At 35.9% G+C, this 26,809-nt stretch overlaps 6 protein-coding genes and 1 pseudogene across 18 annotated transcripts; 3 read left to right on the top strand and 4 right to left on the bottom strand.

The window, feature by feature from the left end:
• Positions 1 to 212: 212 nt before the first annotated feature.
• LOC111305003 (putative glutamyl endopeptidase, chloroplastic) lies at positions 213 to 5,934 on the top strand. 3 transcript variants are annotated; one of them, XR_002691918.2, is made up of 12 exons: positions 213 to 502; positions 599 to 1,586; positions 1,896 to 2,024; positions 2,599 to 2,898; positions 2,978 to 3,436; positions 3,566 to 3,631; positions 3,714 to 3,774; positions 3,866 to 4,015; positions 4,165 to 4,302; positions 4,613 to 4,929; positions 5,034 to 5,255; positions 5,657 to 5,934. XR_002691918.2 is itself a non-coding variant. In XM_022902144.2 (11 exons), coding segments are annotated over exons 1-11 (2,889 nt in total). In that variant the 5' UTR covers positions 213 to 222; the 3' UTR covers positions 5,035 to 5,414. The 3 variants fall into 3 exon arrangements, 1 of the variants encoding a protein (XP_022757879.2); XR_016331284.1 differs by having other exon boundaries at positions 5,485 to 5,934; XM_022902144.2 differs by lacking the exon at positions 5,657 to 5,934 and having other exon boundaries at positions 5,034 to 5,414.
• A 470-nt stretch (positions 5,935 to 6,404) lies between these two features.
• Positions 6,405 to 6,901, bottom strand: LOC149512788 (histone-lysine N-methyltransferase EZA1 pseudogene; annotated as a pseudogene).
• LOC149512787 (uncharacterized) lies at positions 6,766 to 10,376 on the bottom strand. 4 transcript variants are annotated; one of them, XR_016331285.1, is made up of 7 exons: positions 10,322 to 10,376; positions 9,716 to 9,800; positions 9,497 to 9,572; positions 9,265 to 9,300; positions 9,099 to 9,170; positions 7,853 to 8,559; positions 6,766 to 6,901 (listed from the first exon to the last, which is right to left on the bottom strand). XR_016331285.1 is itself a non-coding variant. In XM_089750373.1 (6 exons), the coding sequence occupies exons 3-6, from the start codon at positions 9,563 to 9,565 to the stop codon at positions 7,909 to 7,911; spliced, it is 828 nt and encodes a 275-aa protein (XP_089606499.1). In that variant the 5' UTR covers positions 9,566 to 9,572; positions 9,716 to 9,800; positions 10,322 to 10,376; the 3' UTR covers positions 7,755 to 7,908. The 4 variants fall into 4 exon arrangements, 1 of the variants encoding a protein (XP_089606499.1); XR_016331286.1 differs by lacking the exon at positions 6,766 to 6,901 and adding an exon at positions 6,971 to 7,048; XM_089750373.1 differs by lacking the exon at positions 6,766 to 6,901 and having other exon boundaries at positions 7,755 to 8,559.
• Positions 10,349 to 11,537, bottom strand: LOC111305005 (histone-lysine N-methyltransferase EZA1-like). The gene is made up of 2 exons (XM_089750374.1): positions 10,993 to 11,537; positions 10,349 to 10,488 (listed from the first exon to the last, which is right to left on the bottom strand). The coding sequence occupies exons 1-2, from the start codon at positions 11,157 to 11,159 to the stop codon at positions 10,404 to 10,406; spliced, it is 252 nt and encodes an 83-aa protein (XP_089606500.1). The 5' UTR covers positions 11,160 to 11,537; the 3' UTR covers positions 10,349 to 10,403.
• A 3,779-nt stretch (positions 11,538 to 15,316) lies between these two features.
• On the top strand, positions 15,317 to 20,597 carry LOC111305004 (putative glutamyl endopeptidase, chloroplastic). 8 transcript variants are annotated; one of them, XM_022902147.2, is made up of 12 exons: positions 15,317 to 15,643; positions 15,733 to 16,720; positions 16,998 to 17,126; positions 17,704 to 18,003; positions 18,086 to 18,200; positions 18,309 to 18,544; positions 18,674 to 18,739; positions 18,821 to 18,881; positions 18,973 to 19,122; positions 19,268 to 19,405; positions 19,714 to 20,000; positions 20,133 to 20,597. In XM_022902147.2, the coding sequence occupies exons 1-12, from the start codon at positions 15,364 to 15,366 to the stop codon at positions 20,143 to 20,145; spliced, it is 2,763 nt and encodes a 920-aa protein (XP_022757882.2). In that variant the 5' UTR covers positions 15,317 to 15,363; the 3' UTR covers positions 20,146 to 20,597. The 8 variants fall into 8 exon arrangements, 4 of the variants coding, with proteins under 4 accessions (XP_022757882.2, XP_089607111.1, XP_022757880.2 ...); XM_089750985.1 differs by having other exon boundaries at positions 19,714 to 20,033; XR_016331667.1 differs by having other exon boundaries at positions 18,086 to 18,544; positions 18,821 to 18,876.
• A 772-nt stretch (positions 20,598 to 21,369) lies between these two features.
• On the bottom strand, positions 21,370 to 23,469 carry LOC111305002 (cytochrome c oxidase subunit 5C). The gene is made up of 2 exons (XM_022902141.2): positions 23,348 to 23,469; positions 21,370 to 21,763 (listed from the first exon to the last, which is right to left on the bottom strand). The coding sequence occupies exon 2, from the start codon at positions 21,743 to 21,745 to the stop codon at positions 21,554 to 21,556; it is 192 nt and encodes a 63-aa protein (XP_022757876.1). The 5' UTR covers positions 21,746 to 21,763; positions 23,348 to 23,469; the 3' UTR covers positions 21,370 to 21,553.
• A 689-nt stretch (positions 23,470 to 24,158) lies between these two features.
• On the top strand, positions 24,159 to 26,694 carry LOC111305001 (uncharacterized). The gene is made up of 2 exons (XM_022902140.2): positions 24,159 to 24,876; positions 26,070 to 26,694. Exons 1-2 carry the CDS (start codon positions 24,441 to 24,443, stop codon positions 26,612 to 26,614), a joined length of 981 nt encoding a protein of 326 aa, XP_022757875.1. The 5' UTR covers positions 24,159 to 24,440; the 3' UTR covers positions 26,615 to 26,694.
• The last annotated feature ends 115 nt before the right edge of the window (positions 26,695 to 26,809 follow it).

Below are 26,809 nucleotides of genomic sequence, written 5' to 3'. Positions count from 1 at the left end.
CTAAAAAATGTAGAAGATATGATGGAAAGCATAGAGTAATGACGGTGCACTCCATAACAGCAGATAAGAAACTCCGACGGGAATGCATAAGGCGGAATTACAAAAAAAGGGTCTATCAAAAATACATATTACTTTTGGACAAAGGGTGGAGGTTGGTAATGACGACACGATGAGTCCACGCCTAGAAAAGGAAAAGAAATATCAATCAACTTAAAGAAACAAATGATGCGCCCCAACAAAGTTTATCATCGCCTCTCTCTACTCTCCCTCTCTCTTTTACCTCCTTCTCTCTCCCCTAACCTCAACCTAAACGCCCGATTCCCTTCTTCGTCCCTCCGTACACCTGCCCACCTCAGAACTCATTCTCGAAACGCCTCTAAACCATCCATGGTCGCCTCCCGATTCCCCTACCTCGTTCCCGTCAACTCTGTTTTCGCTACAGAGGGCACCCCCGGCGGTGGCTCTGCGAACACTTCCGTTACTTTCACCGAAGAAGACGATGGTACTTCGAAAATTTTAACATCTTTTGTATTCAATTTGAATTTGTTATTAGTTACAAGTTAGTTACTTGAAAAATTGAATTTTGAATTTGATGTAGAGAATGTTGCAATCGGAGTTAAATATCGTCTTCCGCCACTGGAAATTAGAGATATTGTTGATGCCCCGCCGCTCCCCGCGCTGTCATTTTCACCGCTAAGGGATAAAATTCTTTTTCTCAAGCGGAGATCTTTGCCTCCGCTGGCAGAGCTAGCAAGACCAGAGGAAAAGCTTGCTGGTATTCGAATTGATGGGAAATGCAACACGAGGAGCCGAATGTCTTTCTACACTGGTATAGGAATCCATCAACTAATGCCTGATGGCTCCTTGGGACCGGAAAAAGAGGTTAGAGGATTCCCTGATGGTGCTAAGATTAATTTTGTTACTTGGTCAAATGATGGTGTACATTTAGCCTTTAGTGTTCGTGTTGAGGAAGAGGAGAGTAGCAGTAGTAAGCTTAGAGTGTGGGTTGCTGATGTGGAAACTGGAACAGCTAGGCCGCTGTTTCAGTCACCGGATATTTATCTGAATGCAGTGTTTGATAATTATGTCTGGGTGGATGACTCTACCCTCTTAGTTTGTACTATTCCTTTGTCCCGTGGAGACCCACCAAAGAAACCTTTGGTTCCTTCTGGCCCCAAGATTCAATCCAATGAGCAGAAAAATGTCATTCAACTTAGAACATTCCAGGATTTGCTGAAGGATGAGTATGATGAGGATTTATTTGATTACTATGCCACCTCTCAGCTTGTTTTGGCTTCTTTGGATGGTACAGTGAAGGAGATTGGTACACCAGCTGTTTACACATCTATGGATCCTTCCCCTGATGAGAAGTACCTTTTGATTAGTTCGATTCATAGGCCATATTCTTTTATTGTACCATGTGGAAGGTTCCCCAAGAAAGTGGATGTGTGGACAACTGATGGGAAATTTGTTAGAGAACTCTGTGACTTGCCCCTCGCAGAGGACATTCCTATTGCATTCAATAGTGTGCGAAAAGGGATGAGGTCAATCAATTGGAGAGCAGATAAGCCTTCTACTATATACTGGTATATATCTATACCATTTACTCATTTATGCATTTGTAAAAATGAAATTGATGTTTTCTTTAAAAAAGAAAAAAGATGAAATGGACTGTAATTATATGGGACTATAGATGGTCTGACTTCTAAATATTTTATGAAGTCAGAGTACAAAGCTGTGAAATCATGAGCACATGGTAGATGTTAGGTGTAATTATGTGATTGACATGTATAGATTTGAAGTAACCACTAACTTCAGTGATAAATTTTAATTGTTTCTTGATGAAGTTGTTTCTCTATGAAATTTTACTTCCCTGACTCTGCTGAAGTTTTTAGGGCAGAGACACAAGATGGAGGCGATGCGAAAGTGGAAGTTTCGCCACGTGATATAATTTATACACAGCCTGCAGAAACACAAGAAGGTGAACAGCCAAAAATCTTACACATACTTGATCTTCGCTATGGGTAGGTATACATGTTTCATTTCTTATATTTATCTTTGTAGGTTTCTGCATATTGATTAAATTGATGAATATAGCTGAGCTTTTTTTTTTTCCTGTATTTGCAATGATGTCTCAAAACCACTTAGTTATGAACTTTGTGTTTGACTGCTTGCTGATATAAAAAATATATCATCAAATTACAGGAATTTAAAAATGAATCAAGACTTGTAATTGATGGAGTAAGACATGTCCGCTTAACTGAATTGCTACTATCTAATGTATGTTTGATCACCATCCCTTGGTGCTTATTTCATTTCCTAACATAAATATATTTGAGTTCGTCCAGCAAATGTGGGGATAAAGGATTTTCTTAGCATGCATCTATATGACTTAACTGCCATGTATTTGATGCATCATTCTAACTCTATAGCATATGGCAAAGCAATGATAAGCTTATTAAGTGTTGAGGAGTAGATCAAGCTGTGCCTTGCTGGAAAATAAATTCAAGTATTGTTTATAGGGTCAATAGCAAGCTATTGTTTTGTTTTGAAAATCCAACAATGTTACCTAATCTGTGTGATTCTTCATATTGACAGAGGGATTTCATGGTGTGATGATTCACTTGCTCTGGTCTACGAGTCGTGGTACAAGATGCGTCGAACAAGAACCTGGGTGATATCTCCTGGATCAAAAGATGTGAGTCCTCGCATACTTTTTGATAGGTCATCTGAGGATGTGTACTCTGATCCTGGTTCTCCCATGCTCAGGAGAACCCCTGCTGGGACTTATGTGATAGCCAAACTAAGGAAGGAAAACAATGAAAGAGCGAATATTTTGCTGAATGGAAATGGTGCTACACCAGAGGGGAACATCCCCTTCCTTGATTTGTTTGACATGTAAGTATTAATTCACCTTTTTTTGTGTTCTTGTTGCGGGTCCATTAGTGCCACTGTGATCTAAAACAAATTCTTCCAGAAATACAGGCAGCAAAGAACGAATATGGGAGAGTGACAAGGAAAAGTATTATGAGAGCGTTGTTGCTTTGATGTCTGATGAGAAAGAAGGGGATATATGCATTAACGACCTGAAGATACTTACTTCTAAAGAGTCAAAAACTGAGAATACCCAATATTACATTCAAAGTTGGCCAGATAGGAAATTATGTCAGATCACGGACTTCCCTCATCCATATCCACAGTTGGCATCATTGCAGAAAGAGATGATTAGATACCAGAGAAAGGATGGGGTTCAACTTACTGCAACATTGTACTTGCCACCAGGCTATGATCCGTCAAAAGAGGGCCCTCTTCCATGTTTGGTTTGGTCTTACCCAGGGGAATTTAAAAGCAAAGATGCAGCTGGACAAGTTCGCGGTTCTCCTAATGAGTTTGCTGGCATAGGTCCAACATCAGCTCTCCTTTGGCTTGCTAGAAGGCATGGAATTCTTCTTTTCATATTTGCTATTTACACTTTTTGTGTTTTCGTTTGCCTTTCACTGGGTTTTCATTTTGAGCTGCCTGCCGATAGACTAAATTATGGTTACCTATATATGCTGCTTTGCAGATTCGCTATTTTATCTGGGCCAACAATCCCAATTATTGGTGAAGGGGATGAAGAAGCAAATGATAGGTAATGCAACTACTTGTATGATTATATATACACATTTGTGCGTGTGGGTATGTATATCCCATCATATTTGCTATCTGTGTAGGTATGTAGAGCAACTGGTTTCAAGTGCAGAGGCAGCTGTTGAGGAAGTTATCCGACGTGGAGTATGCATCTTCATTCCCTCACATATTATCACCATTGGCAGCATACGGTTAAATTTCTGACTTGAGCTTTTCTGATGCTGCATGTGTTTAGGTAGCTCATCCTAACAAAATTGCTGTTGGGGGACATTCCTATGGAGCATTCATGACGGCAAACCTTCTGGTGCATGCTCCTCACCTTTTCTGTTGTGGGATTGCTCGGTCTGGAGCTTACAACAGAACCCTTACACCCTTCGGTTTTCAGGTAGTGAACTAGAGCATTTATCTATATTTAATGCAATGCATAATGCCTATCAGCTTTTCAATATTATCACCCGTACAATTGCTATCCTTTCTTCTCTATCTTCATCTTGTCTCTATGGATGGATTCTTGGCTTCCTCTCATTGGCGCAGAATGAGGATAGAACTCTTTGGGAGGCAACTAATACCTATGTAGAGATGAGCCCATTAATGTCTGCAAATAAAATCAAGAAGCCAATCTTGCTTATCCATGGAGAAGAAGACAATAACCCTGGAACACTAACCATGCAGGTATATTGCTTTCCACACCCTCGCAGGTGGCCCTTCTACGTATAATGTTCTACCTGATTTATCAACCAACCACAGAATAATTTACTTGGAAAGTTTATTTATTTCGCCCATTATCCATTTGTTGAATTATGCTTTGTTAGGTAGCCCTCGTCCATCCCTTTTTTGCTTCCCTTTATCTTGCCACATGCAGCAGAACCTGTTCCGTGTCCTTTTAGATCTTAAATTTTTTTTTTTACCTATTTGACTTATCATTGATCTCTTCCTTTACTTGTTTGCTCGCCAACTTGTTGGGCATATCCATACAATGCAGTCAGATCGTTTCTTCAATGCTCTAAAGGGCCATGGAGCTCTTTGTCGCCTTGTCATTCTACCCTTTGAGAGCCATGGCTATGCTGCTCGAGAAAGTATCATGCATGTCCTCTGGGAAACTGATAGATGGCTTCAAAAGCATTGTGTATCAAACACTTCTGAAGTGAGTGCAGATATTGATACGAGCAAAGATGGAGCAAGCAATGAAGTTACCAAGTCTGAAAAGAAAGCAGTTGGTGCCAGTGGAGGCAGTGCTGCAGAGCTGACAGATGATTTTGAAAGTGAACAGCTCCATTCAAAGCCAACGTTATTAATGTGGTAACTTAATAATTCCTCAGTTCTTTCTGGTCTTTATTTTCACCACAGTTTATTGAAGAACAGATTCATCAACTTAATTACTCTTACCGATTTTTTGTTTGTAGATCACATTCCTGAGTTTTGGCCTCCAAGAACTGAAATTGGACTGACGGTGATTGTTAGCAAAACAGCAAATACCATAAATTTCAATGCATCAATTTTAATAATCCTAGATGATTGCTGTCAACATCATATACTACTGCAACCCCTGAATGCCGATTAGTTGGAAACTTTAAAGCACAGTTACCTGGCAGATGGCCTATGTGATCTACAACCACGTAAACATGGTGCTTATTTTCCTATCTTCCCCACTTTCTCATTTGAAGCGTATTAATACACATTAGCCGATCAAATTTAGTTGGCAAACTCTGAAACTCCAAATTTGAATATTGTGGGATCTTAAGCAAATTGTGAGAAATTAGAATGACCTATTTATTACTCTTTTATCTTAGGTTGGTTGTTTAAGTTGCAAAACTATTAGATTATGTTTGATGTATATGATGATGGATAAAACAGGATGATATAAGGAAGGACAGTGGAATTCAGGTGGCCACTGTATGGAAGCAGCTTGGCCCCTTGATGACACTTAAGGCATGATATACCCTGAGAAGAACAAAATTGTGGAGGTCATTTTGCAGATGAGAACTCCTGTAACATTGCTAAATGTGACTGATTTATTTGCGTACAGGATAGATGGTCATCCATCAATATGGGAAAAAAATCAGGGAATAGCTACTCTTCCAACATTCAAGATTGCAGCCATAGGTGTCTTCCTGGTGTTCAAGATACATGGAATTAAAATTTGTATTTCCATTTGCAATCCAAACAAAAGTCCCAAGTATCACTCAAAAATTCGATTGTGATCCTCAGCCATCAGCATGTATATTCTTTCAATTCTTTCAGCTTGTGATATTGTCAAATGGCATGCAAAATGTAATATTTTTGGATGAGGTTCTTCTGTTTCAAGTCAAATTCATATTTCTGATTGAAAATAATTCATTCAGAAACATGAAGGTCTCCTTTTAATCTGTTACAGAGCCTGCTTAGTTATTTAATAATAATAAAAAAAAACCCTCACATGGCTATTTACTCTTTTAGGCGGGTGTCCCAAGTTCTAGCCCTTGGACTCCATCGTTTGGAAAGGTTAATTAAATTAAAAATAATAGTAAAAAAAGACGAATTGATATTAAGCTAAAAATTTATTGTAATTATCAATATTGGCAATTGACCTGTTGGCAATGTAATAAAAAATTTAATAATCCCGGGGAAGCTGGTATATTGAAGAGAAAGCCTTTCAGCCGCGACAGAAAGAAGCCGAATTAACTGGGGGATGTGGGAAATCTCTGGTAAATTGGTGCAAAGCAGTCATGTTAAGGTCAAAAGTATCAAAAAGGAAAACCTAAATGCATGCCATGGAAAAATCCAAATAGCTATCATAATAAAGAAAAGACTTCCATTATTTCTATAAGATTCATACATGCTTTCTCCCACCAATTCCTATATGTATTGAATTGCTACCTAGCTTGTTGGCATAATAAATGCTTAAACCTTATTTTTATCTAATTTCCTGACTTATGCAACTATACACACATAATGACAATATCCTATATGCTTGCTCATGAAAAAACTTCTTTTACTAAGGTGAAGATGGGAAAAACTGAAGGTAATAATATAGAAACCACAACCTTGAGACTGGTTGTTGTTTTACTAAGGTGCACATGCTAAACCAGTCAACAGTGCATCAATGAGACTGGTGTTTCTTTGCTCTACCTTGAGAGACTGATGTATCATCTCTCTTGGAACCTTCATGTTTCCTAGCCCATGCAGGTGCTTGATCTGGGCCATAACGATAATCATAAAAGAGCTCTTCACTAGCTTCAATGCGCTCCTTGGCAAAAATTCCTACTCGATGATCTCCAGCCACCAACATTACCTGTGCAAGCTAAGGTATTAGCTAAACCAATAAGAAATGTCCTCAAAAGAATTGCAGACAGTTGTATACCTTCGCATAGCAATTTAGATTAGAAGTATGGTTCGCAAATTTCAATTTGTCTCCTTCGCGGTAAGCACCAAGGACATACTGCGAAGTGTTAATGCCACTCAGTATCTATGGATTCTCAAACTTTCTTTGTAATACAAAAGTTTCAGAGGATAATTTTATAATTTTTTTTCAATTGGTAAGCATTTAAACATAAAGCAAAGTGTTAAAGGGAATGCTTGCAACTGTAGCTTGTAAAGGTGATAGTATCACTGATATGGCCTCAAGAGAATCGTGATGGTTGGAGACCTTTTCTTTTCACCCCTTTATTAAAGAAAGACCATGCAATAGGAGGAAATAGAGAGTTCTGGTAAATACCATATAATCTGTTTCCTATTTCCCATTTTCTTCCAAAAATGAACTTGTCACGATGGACCTATGGAGTGTTGAAGCTCCACATCACAAATGTAACTTGACACCTCTATGTAAGTCTTCAAACCAGAAAGCAAATTCCCGGATATAAGGCAACCGTAAAGCATGGGATCATGCATTAGTAGAAACATGATAAATGGACATATGAATATTGTTATCTAGAAGGGAGAAGAAAGATATCTGGAATTACAACTGCCTAAACATAACAAGTTCATCAAGATCATAAAGTAAAGCAGGTTAATTGTAAAAATATAAGCATGTTACACAATTTTCATTACGAGTTTTTTTGCTATGCGCATTTTAGTTCTTCTAAGGAAGCTTTTGGAGATTAGTCCACTAAAAATTTAGAACTGCAGAAACCAACTCCAAAGATACCAACATGAATATTTATATGGATTTATATTTAACACAACCAACATCTATTTGCATTTTATGCTAAGAAAAAGATTGACAAAAGTTGTAATCCCTTCCTACCTGTTTCTCCCAAATATCTCCACTCCCTTCAAATACAATTCTCTCTCAATAGGTTTTCAATCAGAAGATGACCACTTCAATTCAGGCACCTTTGCAACATCTGTGGCTCCATCACTTATATTATCCTCGGTCTTATCACTGGAAGCACTAGCAGAACGGGCAAAAGTTACTGAAACCCGTTCATCAGATTCATTTTGATTGCTTTTGGCCGTAATTTGAGCTTCATTTTCATTAGGAGTACCAACATGATGGTTCCTACTTTTAGTACTTTCAGAACTGGCATGATCCTGACTTGGTATAGCTTCAGAAGACTTTGTACCTAAATCCAAAACCAATACCGTCTTTTGTTTCTTAATTGCAGAATCCTGGCTGCCATCAGAATAGAGTACAGAATCATCTAACGGTCTATATCTTTCTTGGGAGGCCTTCAGCTTTCCAGAACTTTCATGGTTATCTATAGCTATGCAAGATATCTCCAAATTTTGAGCTTCACCGGCACCTTCTGAGTCATGAATACCTTCTAAAGTAACAGGCCTCGCTTCTTCGGTGATACCTCTTTCATCTTGCATAAGATCTGCACCAACATTAGTCTTTGGCCCTTTGGCATCAGATGATGCAGCCTGGTCTTTCTCTTCTAGAGTTGTAGTCATCACTCTATGCAATGCATTGCCACCTGAACCTTCTGGCATACCTTTGACAGCTCTTAACTGCATGAATTGGTGTTAAAACCATAAGGCTTCACTCTTTTCCCACAAAATAAATTATCTTAAATCCAAAGACAAATTAAATATGGGATATGATAATAACGATAAATATATACTAGAAAAGAAATTAAAAGGTACTCCAAGCATATGAACAAGTGCAAATTCACACCAAATCAAACATATCTCAGTAAACGTACGCATATAAGCACTAAAATAATCTTCTTCTCTTTGGTGAGCAATAAAAAAGTAAACTACAAAACGATGGAATGAGTTGCAGATAGGGACCATATATAGGAGGCATTTTAGGAAAAAATGTAGAGTTATAGACAAATAGATTTTGCATCAGAACCCAGCTTTTGAGGGCAAGGAACAGCACCAGAGAACAATAAAGAATGCAAATATTTGGAGAATACTGGAGAAGTTTAGTCCAGAAAGTTATTAACATGAATGTCATTAACCTACACTTCCAATGGTTTTGGAAGTAGCAACTCATAAGACAATTCCAGACATAAGTTTTTAGAAAAGAATAATTGGAACCAAACCCGGAGGTAACATTGATCACTGCAAGGCTTCCTGTCATCTTCATATTCAGAACAATATGGCTGCTTTTCAATCTGTCAAGCAATAGGTTCCAAGTCAGATAAACTAATGAAACAAACTCGCGTTAGATTGAAAGACAAGAAGCACATTGCTTTCAGGATTAATTACAGTTTGGGAACAGCCATGAAGACGGCAGTCAAATAACTGTCAGATACAAAGTAGATCAGCAAGGGGGCTAAAAAAATTCAAAAGAACTGCACAGGATATCCACATGCCAATGCTTCTTTTTAACAAATAACATTAAGAATGACTGGTTAGAGACTATGTACCAAGCAACGACGGCAAAACAGATTATCAAAAGAATCTAAAGCAGCACTGAGGCTCTTGTCCAAAGACATACCCTTTTCAGATCCAGAATCCTCCGAATCTTTAATGTTTTGGTCACTGTATTTGTCTGCGAGCGTGCCATGCCGTTCCTGACAATCTCATAAGAAAAAAGTTTCTAATAAATATTAAGAAAAACGGTATTTAAACAAAAACCTTGGAAGGAAGGGATTAAAGAAACCAAGCATCATCCAAAATAAGGCAACCAAGTTCACATGCGAATAACGCTGGATACCTGGATTTCAGTTATGGTTACTCAAATAAATTGGCTGACGGCCCTCAGTATTTCCTCACCTAGACCGTACTCCTGACGGACGGTCCTGCCAAATTCAACATTGTTAATCCTAAATGATTGACTGGTTTTTTTCATAGAATAAAATGGAAAAGAACTTATCCGCAGTTCATCAGAAATCCAATAAACATCTCTTATGGTGACAGTATGTCATCAGTTAGCTAATATAGAATTTGAGCTCCATATGAAATACATGCCAGTATGAAGAAAGAGACTAACACAGCAAATAGAAACAGCAGCAGTCTTTTAACCTAGCACGCTTTTGCTGTCTTGGTTTTACATCAGTGTCGCTCCATCTTCTTACCATTACAAGACCAATGACATTTATGCATTGAAAGATTATGAACAATGTCTACCACTTGCATTTCTGTAGTTGTTCACTTGTGACTAGTATGATGATAACAAGGCACAAGAAGTTCAACTTTCGGAATGCAACTGTGCACAACTTCATTTTTTTTCACGAGGAAAGTATATACACTACGTTTCTCTTAAAAATTGAATATCACTCTTCCTTATTTACGTGCGGAGGTTGCATTTTATTTTACTTACCACAAAATACGTTCTTCAGCCTCAGAGAATTCATGTTTGTCTTCCTCACTCTCTGCAATATCTTCCTCACTGTCACTACAGATTAAGGCTTCACTGCCATGTTGGTCATGGTATATACGTCTCCTCTCCACAACAGATTGGTATTCGGCCATTCTCTGATTTCTGTGCTGAATGTTGCATATTTAAGATAAGACGAGCAAAAACAAAATCTCATGCAAAACTAGACGAGGTGAGAAAAGGTTGTGGATTCATGTGTGGAAGCTTCTGCTGCTGAAATCTCCAACTTTGAATTAAATAACAGTAACAAAACCGTGAGAAGCTTAAATAACATGCCTAGCTTTTCCTAATGGCTTAAGCTTTTAGGATCAAGTGGTGTTTAACATGTTATCAAGCCCTTTCATGAAATCTCTCCAACTTATAATCCTCAACCGGAGATGACTTAAGTAGCATGGCTAGCTCATGACCTAACAGATTAAGCATTTCGGATAAAGTGGTCTCCAGTATGTCATTAAGTCTTTGCGTGAAATCTCCCCAAAAATTGTCCCCAATTAAAAGTAATTTATTTCATGATTTTAATCGAATACATACATATATACATGTATATATATATATATATGTAGACAGAATAGAATTCTTGAAGTTAGGCCAACTAATATAGTAATCCAACATACTTGTCCAAAAATATCCATGTTGTATATGTTGGGAACTTCTCAATATATGGAAGCTTGGCACTTGTTGGAGATACAACTTCAAGAGCATTAGCATAGTCTCTCTCTCCTGAAACTTGAGCAAATCCAGTATACTTACATAGAGGGATTTCTATTCTTGAAGAAAGCATTTTACCAAATCCATTCTCCTCCACACATAGGACATTCCTACTTGATGCAGCTGACAAAATCTCCGAAATATGACTCTCTAGCTTCTTTCAGTTCTTCTCTAACTTTTTCTTGTGCACACCACACAATATAAATATGATTTATTTGAATCTTGTCTAGCAGTTTGAGAAAAAATAAATTCAGTTCAGACAAGTTGAATGCAACAGATTCACAGTTATCAAATCTGCATGTCATTAAAAAAAAAGTTGCATTTCATTTTTTTTTTTTCTAAAAATGATCGTGCTAGTGAAATTCAATTACAAATAGATAATGTAGCATTAATTTAAAATAACAAGAATGAATACAATAAGTAAAATTTTAAGTTGACTGATATAACTAAAAGCATAACTTATCTACCTCTATTGAAGCAGTTCTCTCTGCTTGAATTTGATGTCAAGTTTCCTACGCTGCCACCGGAGTTTTCTCCATGTGATTTCTGCCATGTCAACATAAATAAAACAAAATATTGATGATCAAGCAAAAGGGAAAATTGAAAAACCTCAATTCCGAGATATTCTTTCTTTTGCCCTTTTTTTTTTAATGCATAATTCATCAGGATCCAAACAGAGCATAAGTTGCAGTGAGTGGTGATGAATTTCAAGTGATTTTTTTTTTTTTGCGAATCATATTCCGTGGAATTTCAAGTCTATGTTACCAATTATAATCTAATAACCAAGAGAGGACAATTAAAAAAAAAAAGTAAAAAGATTCGGAATTTATTTATATTCCATCTTTAAATGAGACAGTGAATTATGCAACTAGTATCCAATTTTCAGATGATAATAAATTAGAAGATTGGATAAAAATGAAGAAGTAAAAAGATCCTTTTTTTGTCATTATATTGATCAATCCTTATAAAACTTATTACTCACGATAAATATCAATAAATACCAACAGGCAACAAGGATTACAAATTTTCTTGGATCATTTCACTCATTTACATAAAATTTATTTTTAATTTTATTATGATTCATATAAATTTACTCTCACAATAATTAAAAAAATTTATAGAAATTAATAATTAAAATAATTATCTCCGATTTATTATTTTGTTAATATTAATTATAATATCTTTTAATTTAAAAATTATTCTTTTATAATTAATTCGAAACAATTATAAATATTTGAAAAAAAAAAACCACACTAAGCAGGAAAAGCGCTTTAGTATACCATCAGGCAACAGGGATTAAAAAAATTTGTTCCCTCATTTATATAAATCTTTGTTTTCAAATTTTATTATAATTCATACAAATTTTAATACTTTTCATTTAAATCTTTAAGATAAAACATGAAAATAAATGCATTAATTGAGTGCAACATGTTAATGCATGTAACACTGTCCATAATTTTAACATTGTGAACTATTTAATTAAAATAACTAAGTCAATATATTTTAGATGCGGATTAAATAATTACAATCAATTTGTCAAAAAAATTTAATTCCATTAATATCTAGTATTATAGCTAACTAAATGTTAATAGATGTATTTAAATCACTAATATATATGATTAATAATACTACATTTAAGGGAAATCCAATTATTTGATCCATAATCTTTTAGCCGATGATTTAATAAGGTAATAAAAAAAGCGTTTGAACAAGTTCGTAAAAAATTAAGATTGATGATTAATTACAAGTCTCTTAATATTTTTTTTGTAGATGATAAGTTCCCTTTTTCAGATTGAAAAACTTTGTTTGCAAATTTGACAACTGTAAAAGTCTTCTCAAAATTTGACCTAAAAGCATAATTTTAACAATTAGGTATACATCCGCAGGACAGATACAAAATGACATTTTGCATTCTTTAACATCATTTTTAGTGAACAGTTATGACTTTTGGATTAAAAGTTATTCTTTCATTGTTTCAGAAAGCAATGACGAAAATATTTACTCCAATTCTTGATAATGCCTTAATTTACATTGATAATATCTTACTGTTTTCTCTAAATGTCACATCTCATACACAGCTATTAGATAAATTCCACCAAATTGTTCAACAGTATGAAATAATGCTTTCAGAGAAAAAGATGATTATTGGTGCCTCAAAAATTGATTTTTTAGGCATGGAAAGTACATAGTTAAACCCCACATTGCTCAGACACTTGCATATTTTCCTGATGAAAATATTTTCAAAAAGCAAGTACAACAATTCCTTTGTGCAGTCAATTACATGAGTGAATTTTTCTTATATCTTGCACAGCTAACTCATCCTCTCAGACAGATGCTAAAGAAAGAACCTCTCATGTAGTCTTAGAAGCAGATAAATACAGTACATACCTTGAACATAAAAGCAAAATTACTTTCAACTTTAAAGATTCCCTTAGATGGAAAAATGATATTGCAAACAGATGCAAGTGAACAATTTTAGTCAACAATTCTTTTGAAAGAAAAAGATGGAATCAGACAGATTTGTGGTTACAAGAGTGAAAAATTCAAATATTCGAAACTCCATTATCACTCTACACTGAAAGAGATTTTAGCTGTAGAGTATGAAATTCAAAGATTTAAATTTTATCTCATTGCATATCACTTTCTTGTGGAATTAGATATGTCAACTTTTGATTAGATACTCAATTTTAAAAAGAAATAGATGCCAAATACACAGTTACTCAGGCTATCACAATGGTTCTTACAGTACTCTTTCACCACAGTACATATAAAAGGTAAAGATAACCTTCTTCCAAACATACTTACCAGATCTCCTCCAAAACCTCTTTCAAACACCTTGCAGATCATTTCAGTCATTTGCATGATGACTCCCTTACCTTTACCTTTACCTTGATCCTATTCCTCAAATCGTAACCAATTTTTTTCTCTATCCTTACCTTTACAACCTAAAATACAACCCTTTGTTCTAGATCCAGATTTCCAACCAATTTTTTTCAGTTCACAAAATTTTTCTTAAAATTCAACAGATCATTGTCAAAAAAGATAATTGAAAGACATACTCATGATCTTATTTACAAGATACAGGCTATCCTTATTAGAAAAAGAGCTGATCATAGCCTCAGATCCATTGGTTTTCATCATTAATTTTCTTTTCTTCACTTGTTTCACATCCCTCATATAGCAGGCTTATTCAAATAAGCTTTGATTCTTTTATGGTATTTATGCCAACCCTACATCATTGCCATTGAGTTTAACTATTTTGAACTCAATTTTGCCACATCACTTTTGTCAATAATGATTTCTTTTATGAAACAAACATTCATTTAAGAAATTTTTTAAAGTGGTTTAAACCCCTCCATAAGTGGTATTTTACCACCAAACATCTTTTCTAACATTATCATGTTATTTTTTTCTTTCACTGCCCTTGTGAATTCCATGACAATTTTGCCCTCTTCCAATCTCATTTTGATATGTATGTGTGCAATCCATACTCTCTATACAAATCTATCTTCATGAGTACAAGCTACTGTTAAAATGATTATGCAAAATCAACAACATCCTAATCTCTGTAAAACTTTTCCCTTTCAAGAAAACCATGGTGGTGATACTTTTCAAAATACATAAAAGAATTACACAATCACCTGGCACATTGGATCCTGAACCACCTTACAACACTTGGTGGAGTGACTTAACTTATTAATTTTGATCTTCACATTTCTTTAGAGCTAGCTGAACTTCCAACAGACCCTTATTGGTAGAATAAAAAAGATCTCTTCAAACTTAGAGTAAGATTTGAATATAAAGTCTACAATCACTTATTTTAATATTGTGATTCACACTCAAAAAATTTTGAATAAAAACTATTTCGATAAGTGAAGAGTAAGAAATTTTTTGAGTAACGAAATTAAAATAAAAAAGAAAGAGTTTCATATATATGATAACAACATGTATATTTTTATCAATCAAATGAGGCAACTATTTTAGGTCCTTTATATATTTGATTTCAGCATTTTGGTGACTAGTTTGTTGACTTAGTCGTACAAATCTAACAAAGTTAGAAGATATGATGAAGAGCATAGCGTAACAAGGGTGCACTCCATAGCAGCAGATAAGAAACTCCGAAGGAAATACGTTAGGGGGAATTACAGATAGGGGTCTATCACAAATACGTATTCCTTTTGGGCGAAGGATGGACATTGTTAATAACGACAAGATGACTGATGAGTACACGCCTGGAAAAGCAAAAGAAAAACTAATCAATCAAAATAAAGAAATGAATGATGCGATATAATAAAGTTTATCATCGTCTCTCTCTCCCCTCCCTCTCTCTTTTACCTCCTTCTCGCTCCCCTAACCTGAATCTAAATGCCAGATTCCCTTCTTCATCCCTTCGTACACCTGCCCACCTCAAAACTCATTCTCGAAACGCCTCCAAACCAGCCATTGGCGCCTCTCGATTCCCCCACCTGGTTCCCGTCAACTCTGTTTTCGCTGAAGACGGCACCGCCGGCAATGGCTCTGCGAACACTTCGGTTACCTTCACCGAAGAAGACGATGGTACTTCGAAAATTTTAACATCTTTAATTTGAATTTGCTATTAGTTACAAGTTAGTTACTTAAAAAATTGAATTTTGAATTTGATGTAGAGAATGTTGCAATCGGAGTTAAATTTCGTCTTCCACCGCCGGAAATTAGAGATATTTTTTATGCTACTTCTCGCCCCAAACTGTCATTTTCACCGTTAAGGGATAAAATTCTTTTTCTCAAGCGGAGATCTTTGCGTCGGCTGGCAGAGCTAGCAAGACCAAAGGAAAAGCTTGCTGGTATTCGAATTGATGGGAAGTGCAACACGAGGAGCCGAATGTCTTTCTACACTGGTATAGGAATCCATCAACTAATGCCTGATGGCTCCTTGGGACCGGAAAAAAAGGTTCGAGGATTCCCTGATGGTGCTAAGATTAATTTTGTTACTTGGTCAAATGATGGTCTACATTTAGCCTTTAGTGTTCGTGTTGAGGAAGAGGAGAGTAACAGTAGTAAGCTTAGAGTGTGGGTTGCTGATGTGGAAACTGGAACAGCTAGGCCGCTGTTTCAGTCACCAGATGTTTATCTGAATGCAGTGTTTGATAATTATGTTTGGGTGGATAACTCTACCCTCTTAGTTTGTACTATTCCGTTGTCCCGTGGAGACCCACCAAAGAAACCTTTGGTTCCTTCTGGCCCCAAGATTCAATCCAATGAGCAGAAAAATGTCATTCAACTTAGAACATTCCAGGATTTGCTGAAGGATGAGTATGATGAGGATTTATTTGATTACTATGCCACCTCTCAACTTGTTTTGGCTTCTTTGGATGGTACAGTGAAGGAGATTGGTACACCAGCTGTTTACACATCTATGGATCCTTCCCCTGATGAAAAGTACCTTTTGATTAGTTCGATTCATAGGCCATATTCTTTTATTGTACCATGTGGAAGGTTCCCCAAGAAAGTGGATGTGTGGACAACTGATGGGAAATTTGTTAGAGAACTCTGTGACTTGCCCCTTGCAGAGGACATTCCTATTGCATTCAATAGTGTGCGAAAAGGGATGAGGTCAATCAATTGGAGAGCAGATAAGCCTTCTACTATATACTGGTATATGTCCTTGTCATTTACTCATTTATGCATTTGTAAAGATGAAATTGACTGTAATTATATGGGACCATAGATGGTCTGACTTCTAAATATTTTATGAAGTCAGAGAGCAAAGCTGTTGTGAAATCATGAGCACATGGTAGATGTTAGGTGTAATTATGTGATCAAAGTGTATAGATTTGAAGTAATCACTAACTTCGGTGATAAATTTTAATGTTTCTCAATGAAGTTGTTTCTCTATGTAATTTTAATTCCCTGTCTCTGCTGATGATTTTAGGGCAGAGACACAAGATGGAGGTGATGCAAAAGTGGAAGTTTCGCCACGTGATATAATTTATACACAGCCTGCCGAACCACAAGAAGGTGAACAGCCAGAAATCTTACACAAACTTGATCTTCGCTATGGGTAGGTTTACATGTTTCATTTCTTAAATTTGTCGTTGTAGGTTTCTGCATTTTGATTAAATTGATGAATATAGCTAACCTTTTTTTTCTGATGCATCTTGAATGATGTCTCAAAACCTCTTAGTTGTGAAGAACTTTGTGTTTGTCTGCTTGCTGATGTAAAAAATATATCATCAAATTACAGGAATTTTAAAAATGAGTCAAGAGTTGTAATTGATGGAGTAAGACATGTCCACATAACTGAATTGCTACTATCTAATGTATGTTTGATCACCATCCCTTGGTGCTTATTTCATTGCCTAACATGAAGATCTTTGAGTTCCTCCAGCAAATGTTGGGATAAAGGATTTTCTTAGCATGCATCTATATGACTTAACTGCCATGTATTTGATGCATCATTCTAACTCTATGGTATATGGCGAAGGGATGATAAGCTTATTAAGTGTTGAGGAGTAGATCAAGCTGTGCCTTGCTGGAAAATAAATTCAACTATTGTGCATACAGTTAACGGCAAGCTATTGTTTTGTTTTGAAAATCCAACAATGTTACCTAATCTGTGTGATTCTTCATATTGACAGAGGGATTTCATGGTGTGATGATTCACTTGCTCTGGTCTACGAGTCGTGGTACAAGACACGTCGAACAAGAACATGGGTGATATCTCCTGGATCAAAAGATGTGAGTCCACGCATACTTTTTGATAGGTCATCTGAGGATGTGTACTCTGATCCTGGTTCTCCTATGCGGAGGAGGACCCCTGCTGGGACTTTTGTGATAGCCAAACTAAGGAAGGAAAATGATGAAGGAGCTTTTCTTTTGCTGAATGGAAATGGTGCTACACCAGAGGGGAACATCCCCTTCCTTGATTTGTTTGACATGTAAGTGTTTAAGAATTCACCTTTTTTGTGTTCTTGTTGCGGGTCCGTTGGTGCCATCGTGATCTAAAACAAATTCTTCCAGAAATACAGGCAGCAAAGAACGAATATGGGAGAGTGACAAGGAAAAGTATTATGAGAGGGTTGTTACTTTGATGTCTGATCAGAAAGAAGGGGATATATGCATTAATGACCTGAAGGTACTTACTTCTAAGGAGTCAAAAACTGAGAATACCCAATATTACATTCAAAGTTGGCCAGATAGGAAATTATGTCAGATTACAGACTTCCCTCATCCATATCCACAGTTGGCATCATTGCAGAAAGAGATGATTAGATACCAGAGAAAGGATGGGGTTCAACTTACTGCAACATTGTACTTGCCACCAGGCTATGATCCATCAAAAGAGGGTCCTCTTCCATGTCTGGTTTGGTCTTACCCAAGGGAATTTAAAAGCAAAGATGCAGCTGGACAAGTTCGCCGTTCTCCTAATAAGTTTGCAGGCATAGGTCCAACATCAGCTCTCCTTTGGCTTGCTAGAAGGCATGGAATTCTTCTTTTCATATTTGCAATTACTCTTTTTGTGGTTTTAGTTTGCCTTTCACTGGGGTTTTCATTTGAGCTGCCTGCTGTTAGACTAAATTATGGTTACCCATATTTGCTGCTTTGCAGATTTGCTATTTTATCTGGGCCAACAATCCCAATTATTGGTGAAGGGGATGAAGAAGCAAATGATAGGTAATGCAACTACTTCTATGATTATATATACACATTTGTGTGTGTGGGTATGTATGTCCCATCATATTACTATCTGTGTAGGTATGTAGAGCAACTGGTTTCAAGTGCAGAGGCAGCTGTTGAGGAAGTTATCCAACGTGGAGTACACATCTTCATTCCCTCACATATTATCACCGTTGGCAGCATACGGTTAAATTTCTGACTTGAGCTTTTCTGATTCTGCATGTGTTTAGGTAGCTCATCCTAACAAAATTGCTGTTGGGGGACATTCCTATGGAGCATTCATGACTGCAAACCTTCTGGCACATGCTGCTCACCTTTTCTGTTGTGGGATTGCTCGGTCTGGGGCTTACAACAGAACCCTTACACCATTCGGTTTTCAGGTAGTGAACTAGAGCATTTATCTATATTTAATGCAATGCATAATGCCTATAGGCATTTCAATATTATCACCCACACAATTTCTATCCTTCTCTATCTTCATTTTTTCTCTATCAATGGATTCATGGCTTCCTCTCATTGGCGCAGAATGAGGATAGAACTCTTTGGGAGGCAACTAATACCTATGTAGAGATGAGCCCATTGATGTCTGCAAATAAAATCAAGAAGCCAATCTTGCTTATCCATGGAGAAGAAGACAATAACCCTGGAACACTAGCCATGCAGGTATATTGCTTTCCACACCCTTGCAGCTGGCCCTTCTACGTTTGACGTTCTACCAGATTTATCAACTGTACACAGAATAATTTACTGATAAAGTTTATTTGTTTCGCCCATTATCCAGTTGTTGAATTATGTAATGTTAGGTAGCCCTCTCCCATCCCATTTTTCCTTCCCTTCATCTTGCCACGAATGCAGAACCTGTTCCATGTCAGTTTAGATCTTTGATATTTTTTTTAGCTATTTGACTTATCTTTAATCTCTTCCTTTACTTGTTTGCTTGCCAACTTGTTGGGCATAACTATACTATGCAGTCAAATAGTTTCTTCCATGCTCTAAAGCATCATGGAGCTCTTTGTCGCCTTGTCATTCTACCCTTCGAGGGCCATGGCTATGCTGCTCGAGAAAGCATCATGCGTGTCTTCTGGGAAACTGATAGATGGCTTCAAAAGCATTGTGTATCAAACACTTCTGAAGTGACTGCAGATATTGATACGAGCAAAGATGGAGCAAGCAACGAAATTACCAAGTCTGAAAAGAAGGCAGTAGGTGCCAGTGGAGGCGGTGCTGCAGAGCTGGCAGATGATTTTGAAAGTGAACGGTAATTCAAAGCCGAGGTCATTAATGTGCTAACGTAATAATTCCTCAGTTCTTTCTGGTCTTTATTTTCACCACTGTTTATTGAAGAACAGATTCATCGACGTAATTACTCTTACCAATTATTTGTTTGTAGATTACATTCCTGAGTTTTGGCCTCTGACGACTAAAATTGGACTGACGATGATTGGTAGCAAAACAGCAAATACCGAAAATTTCAATGCATCAATTTTCATAATCCTAGATGAATGCAGTCAACATCCTATACTACTGCAACCCCAGAATAACGTTTGGTTGGAAATTGTAAAGCACAGTTAACTGGCTGATGGCCTATGGGATCTACAACCACGTAAAAATGGTGCTCATTTTCCTATCTTCCCCACCCTCTCATTGGAAGCGTATTAAAACAGATTAGCCTATCAAATTTAGTTGGCAGACTTCGAAACTAGAAATTTGAATGTTGTGGGATCTTGAGCAACAAATTAGAACGACCTATTTATTGGTCTTTTATCTTAGGTTGGTATTGGTTGTTAAGTTTCAAAATTATTGGATCATGTTTTAGGCATGGGATGAGATAAAATAAGATGATAATCTTATATAATGTTTGGTTTATATTTAAAAAATAAGATTATAAGAAAGATTAATTATGTTTTTTTTGTATAAGATGATTCAATTTTATCAAAATAAAAAAGACTACTTTTAAGTCATAAGAATGAATTTATAAATTTTAATATACTTTTAAAAATTACATTAATAAATTAAACTATACAAATTTTTAAAAAGTATAATTTTAATTAATAAATAAAATTACTTTATTTTAATTTTTTGTGTACATCAAATATAAAATAAAATAATAATATTTAATTTAATTTAATTTACAATATTTGTTTCTTATTTCATTAATAATTTTGTGCACCAAAAATTGAGTGAAAGATGCTAGGTAACACCAAAAATGCCGTTAGGATGCTAGGGCTGTATGTCCAACATCCGGTTGTTTAACCATTCCAATGTGATTATTCTTATCCTGTTTATCTACAATTTTGACCTGAAATTAAACATTCACTAAATGAAATACCATGGAGTAGGAATGATGCAATGGTATTGTAGTCCTGTCAAGATGCAAATACGAAGAGAAAAGAAACAGAGAAACATGGTTTGATCCAAATAGCTTCAAACTGTATCAAACATTTCTAAGTCTGAATTCCGAAACATCCAATTGCAATTCTTTTACAACGTTAATGACATGTAGGCTGAAACTCCGTACGGTGTGTACAGAGGCCAGGACCAGCCAACTTGCTCGCCTGGAAGAGAAAGTTGCATTTACCATAATAAATATTTGAAGTATAAACAGCATATCAAAGAGATGCAACAGAAACCTCAAAAGAATCAAGAGACGCTTGGATTTGTTAAGTAAATATGTGATCAAGATCTCGACACAATAAAATTATTCTTAAAACTCCAAACTGAGTTTGCTCATCTTGAATCTAAGAGCCAAATGAAGGGAACACAAAGATCACAATACTGCCGAAGCTTTACACAATTTCAGGAGACAAACTTTTATTCTTCTGCAACAACACTGATTTCACCTTTCTCAAGCATGTCATAGAATGCTCTGGCTTTCCTCTGCTCATTCCAGTGATGCATCTTCCAAAGTCCACCAGCACATAAGCCAAGTGTTATTCCAATAATTATCTCCTTTACAACACTTGGTCCCTTCAAGGTAGCATGAGCAATCCTAGGACCAGCCATTTCACTTCTTTATTTAACCTAGAAGCATGAATTAAATGTTTCATTTTCCAATCGTACATATGGAGGAATCAGGGAACACCACAAATTATATATCATTTTAACAAGCAAATCAAATGACAAACAAGAAATGCAATCAACAGAGCCAACAAATGTTCATAAACCTAATAGTGACAACATAAAGCAATTTATGAAAAGGCTAAAATAACAAAAAAAACCCTTGAACTTTACTTTACTCAGACACCTATACTTTTATTGCACCAAATAAGTCATTGACTTTTAATTCGTACCTAAATAAGCCCTTAACATAAATCGATTATTTTTATTTGAAATAAAACCTATTTGGATACAAATCAAAGCATAAGAGCTTATTTTGATACAAATACAATAAAAGTGTAAGAGCTTATTTGAAAAAGTGAAATAGATCAAGGGCTTTTTAGTATTTTAGCCTTATGAAAATTGAAGTACTATAATCAGCAATTAACTCCATATCCAATCAACACATAGAGGGGCTAGAGAATTTTAATTTATAACATAAAAATTTGTTGTACTCCTCAAAATCATATGGCTTTACGACCAATGATTTCAAACTTTATTGCTCCAAATGGATGAATGATGAATGAAATAAGCAATTCGATGTCCCACTTCTCAATTATTGTTTCCTTTAACCCGAGATGGTTATAATCTATACTGCTTATTTATCTATTTGTTTTGGGACCAATAGACTTAGCATTTGCATATTATGTTAAACCAATTCCAATTTAGTTCCACAAGAGATTTCAGGCTTATACCTAACTAAGACCCCTAAAAACTTTATCACTAGAGCTATGCTCTAGGGCTATACCAACTCATTCATTGTTTAATGCTTTACACATCGAATTTATCAATAGTGCATGACCTTAATGTCTTAACTCTTCCCAATTTGCCAATGCAAAAAATCAACATCTTCAATTATTCATTTTTCTGGTTACTTAAATTCAATAGCAGTTTTATGTAGCGTAATTACATACAATCTCTTAAGTCGAAGCACTTAAATTAAAGACATGGGCAGCTCAATATTTCCACTCTCTTATCTTGCCAAACAGTTAAAGACAGAAAATATCCAAAACATGCATTAGATTCAGAAAACAAATTTATTATACTTGTCAATAGATTAAGCAACACAGCCGATCCCTTGTCTTGCCCTAACTAATGCTCAATAAGAAGAAAATAATTGAAAAAAAAAATTGTATTTTAAGGAAGACTTATACGACATTTATATTTTCATCAATCACTTAAGGTAAAAAGCCTACATTTTTCTCTAACAGCTACTTCGAATCTCAGTTAGGTGTATACAAATTTCACCCGAAATTTTCAAAGCATAAATGAAATAATCATAAAACGAAAAATCAAAATCAAAATAACCATCGTGCACGCTGCAAAGCCCCCTCCCCAAATCGATCCCAAGATCTTTAAGGCCAATAACTAAAAAAAAATAAATCATCATTTCCAAACATACAGATAATTCGGATTGCAGAAAGTGCAAAATCCTGGATAATCGTCAAGAAAACCGAGAGTGTAAATGGAAAAAAAAAAAAAAAAACGAAGGAAGAAATTAGGGTTTACCAGAACGAGGCTGCTATGAAGACTAATGATCGAACTGGATTGAGATTCAGTCTTCAGAGAATTGAGGCTCTATTTCTTTCCATCCACAACAGCATTTCCAAATTCTCTATTTTACCCTTGTGAAAAAATGGGCTCAGGACTTCCATCTGGGCTAGAATAACAAAACAAACAAGATTTTTTAATGGGCCAATCCAAGTACATATGATAATGGGCCAGACGTCAATGATGAGTTAGACAAAAGGCTAAATATTCCTTTACAATCTAAAATTTATTTCTGTCGGCCTAAGTAAAATGTATTGCATCGAATCTGAATTCGACAGGCGGCCTAATAGAGAAACAATACAATGTGCTATCAGCCTTTTTTTTTTTTTTTTTTTTTTTTGATAATGAAATTTCTCAACGACTACTATAACAATAAAAAATTTTGATTAGATTTATTTGTTCAAAAGTTTCAACTAAGTACTCCATAAAAACAAAATACTAACCAACGACTTTTACAACAGATTTGAGTTGAAAACTGCGTTTTTGGGTGCAAGAAATCTTCTAATCAATCATATTTCTGTGATTGTTTTCATAATTTTAGATTTTTTAAAAAATAAAAATAATAATTTGAGGATAAAATAAATAATTATAAAAATATTGAGATTTAAATTTTAAATTAAATATTATTTTTAAAAATAATTATATAACCAATTGAAATAAGTATCAAAATTTTATATCGCTTAAATATTGATGAATATATGGGGTAGTTATCATTGATAGGAGATTATTAGAAGAAAAAAGAAAAGAAATGACTAATTAGCATGGTTGAACAACATCACCTAAAAAATTTTAAAATAATAAACTTGAAGTCAAAACCCTCCCCATCTACCCAACCACCAGCAAATGGTAGAGAAAGCACAGATTACAGAACCTTTTCCTTTCCAGTACTGCCTACAATTACAAACTAGAACGACCAAACATTTGAGCAAAGTCCACCACCAACATCATTTTTCACTCTTCCTCTTTTGAAATTTCTTTCCGCAACTCTCATAACTTTTGTCACTCTGTTTTTTCTTCACCCAAAACAACACCAACTCAAAAAAAAATAAAAATGGCGTTTTGGTGTTGCTCTCCAAGATTCCTTATTTTCCTCTTCCTCGTTTCGGCAATTCCCATCGCTTACATCATATCTGAAGAACGTGTCAAGTCTCATAACCATGTTTTCCACTACCACAGCGCTGGCTTTTTCCGGGAGTGCGCCAAGTGGGATGATCAGGGCCGTCGATTCCTTGTTACTTTCTTGGAAGGTGGCGTCGGTGAAATCCATGTTCCCGACGATTACACCCGCGATGTCGTATTGAAAGAGGTCACAGTGGTCAAAGACTTTGACTTAACCGGAAACGCTTCCCTCGGCATCGCTATTGATCGCCCTAGAAATCGGCTTCTTGTGGCTGTAGCCGACTTGCTCCGCAACCGATACAGTGGTCTAGCAGCTTATGATTTGTCCACGTGGAAGCGCCTGTTTCTAACCCAGCTCAGCGGCCCTAGTAAGTATTCTAATCATTTATCTTTTTGTAAATTACAATAAAGTCATTTTCCTACGACAATAACAATATTCAGTTTAACATGTAAAATAATTTTAATTTAAATCGTCTGATCCTTTTAGGCTGTTAATAGCACGTTTACAACAGGGAGTTCGATTACTTGCAATTTTCCATCTTAATCCCCCAAAGCTGCAGCCTCCCTGTAAAAAAAGAAAAAAAATCTAAGCCGTCCAAATGTTTTTGTTTGTTGGTGATTTGATAGGGCAGGCCTGAAGAGATAGGTGGTCTTAAGTTGTTTCTTGAAAGAAGCACAGACGTGGAATATTTTAATTTTTGTCGAATTTTTTGAAAAGAAATTAATCTGTTGGAATCTGAACTTGTCTGTTGCTATCGATATTTTGCTTCTGATGGAGGCATCTTGTGGTTGGAATCTTTTCCATCATGTTTATGGCTTTATGTTAACTATACGTATTTTACAGTAGAATTGGATTAACCTCTTTTTTTTTTTTTTTTTAATAAAAGTTGTTCATTTTAAGTGTAGGAATTTGCATGATATTTGAGAATAGTAAAGCAAATTAGTAAGTGAATAAATGTCTGAGGCCACTGTGGCTTATGAAGGCTACATTCTTTCCACACCAGAAGGCTACGATTATTGGGGGGTGGGCTAATGCCTAATGGGTTATTGAGATATGATTTTTGTTATATGTAAGTGTAACACATAGCGTAAGGGTGTTGGTCAGGGTCTCAGAGACGGGTATGCATGTGCCATTGTGACTTTAAAATTATCATTGCGTTTGATTCTTGACTAAACTAAACTAAGCGTGGTCAAAATTCAAGGCCCGTATGAAGAAGCATGAAGCTGTAATATGTGACTTGGGCAACTTGGACTCGGGACTTCTCTATTTGCTTAACTTATACGCTTTCTGCATCTTTATAATTGCTCTCTCAGACTATCATCAATTTCACCCATACCACATCATCTTGCCTTTGTGGCGGTATCTATAATTCTGTATTCATAAAATCAAGAAAGTAACCGAAGGCCAACATGGCAGGTCATAAGTTATAATCTGCTATGCATATGCTAACATAGATTTAGTGAAGTAACTCACATGACACAATAAACACTGCAATATTTGTTAATTGCTTTCCTTTTCAATTTTTCAATGTTTTTCTGACCATTGTTTCCTGACCCTTAGGTGATGAGAAGTCCTTCGCGGATGATGTTGCAGTAGATGCAGATGGTAATGCGTATGTTACTGATGCCAAAGCCAGTAAAATTTGGAAGGTTGGTGTCGATGGTGAGTTCTTGTCTATCCTCAGAAGCCCACTCTTCACTCCAAAAGAGTGGTACAAAAGCTTGGTTGGATTGAACGGAATCGTTTACCACCCAGATGGCTACTTAATAGTAATTCATACTTTCAGTGGCAATCTGCTTAAGATCGATCTAGCCAAGGGATCAGAGGAAGTGAAGTTGATTGAAGTTGGTGGAGGTCCACTAGCATTTGGTGATGGTCTAGAGCTAATTTCTCCAACTAAGCTTATAGTTGCAGGGAACCCTTCTGGGAGATTGGTAGAGAGCTTGGACGGATGGGAGACGGCTTTAGTTGTGGCAAAGTTTAAGGGTCCTATGCATCGTTTGGCCACGGCGGCGACTGTGAAAGATGGGAAAGTTTATCTCAACCATATGGTTGGTATGGGGTACCCCAAGAAGACACATGCCCTTGTTGAGTTTGTACTCTAAACTTGAAAATGAATTATCGTATTGGCAAATGAACTTGCAGTTACGGGATATAATTAATCGAATGGAAATTGTTGTTTTCAGGGTTTTCACGTTTTATTGTATCAAAAAATGGAAACGCTTGTTAGTTTTTTTTTTTTTTTTATTAAATTGAAAATTGTTCTTTCAATTCGATACATCGTATCAATTGGATGGTAT

The sequence above is a fragment of the Durio zibethinus genome, chromosome 21, assembly GCF_047325235.1.
Source record: "Durio zibethinus cultivar Kanyao isolate XHJ-2024 chromosome 21, ASM4732523v1, whole genome shotgun sequence".
NCBI lineage: Eukaryota > Viridiplantae > Streptophyta > Magnoliopsida > Malvales > Malvaceae > Durio > Durio zibethinus.
This window is presented reverse-complemented; position numbering and strand designations above follow the sequence as displayed.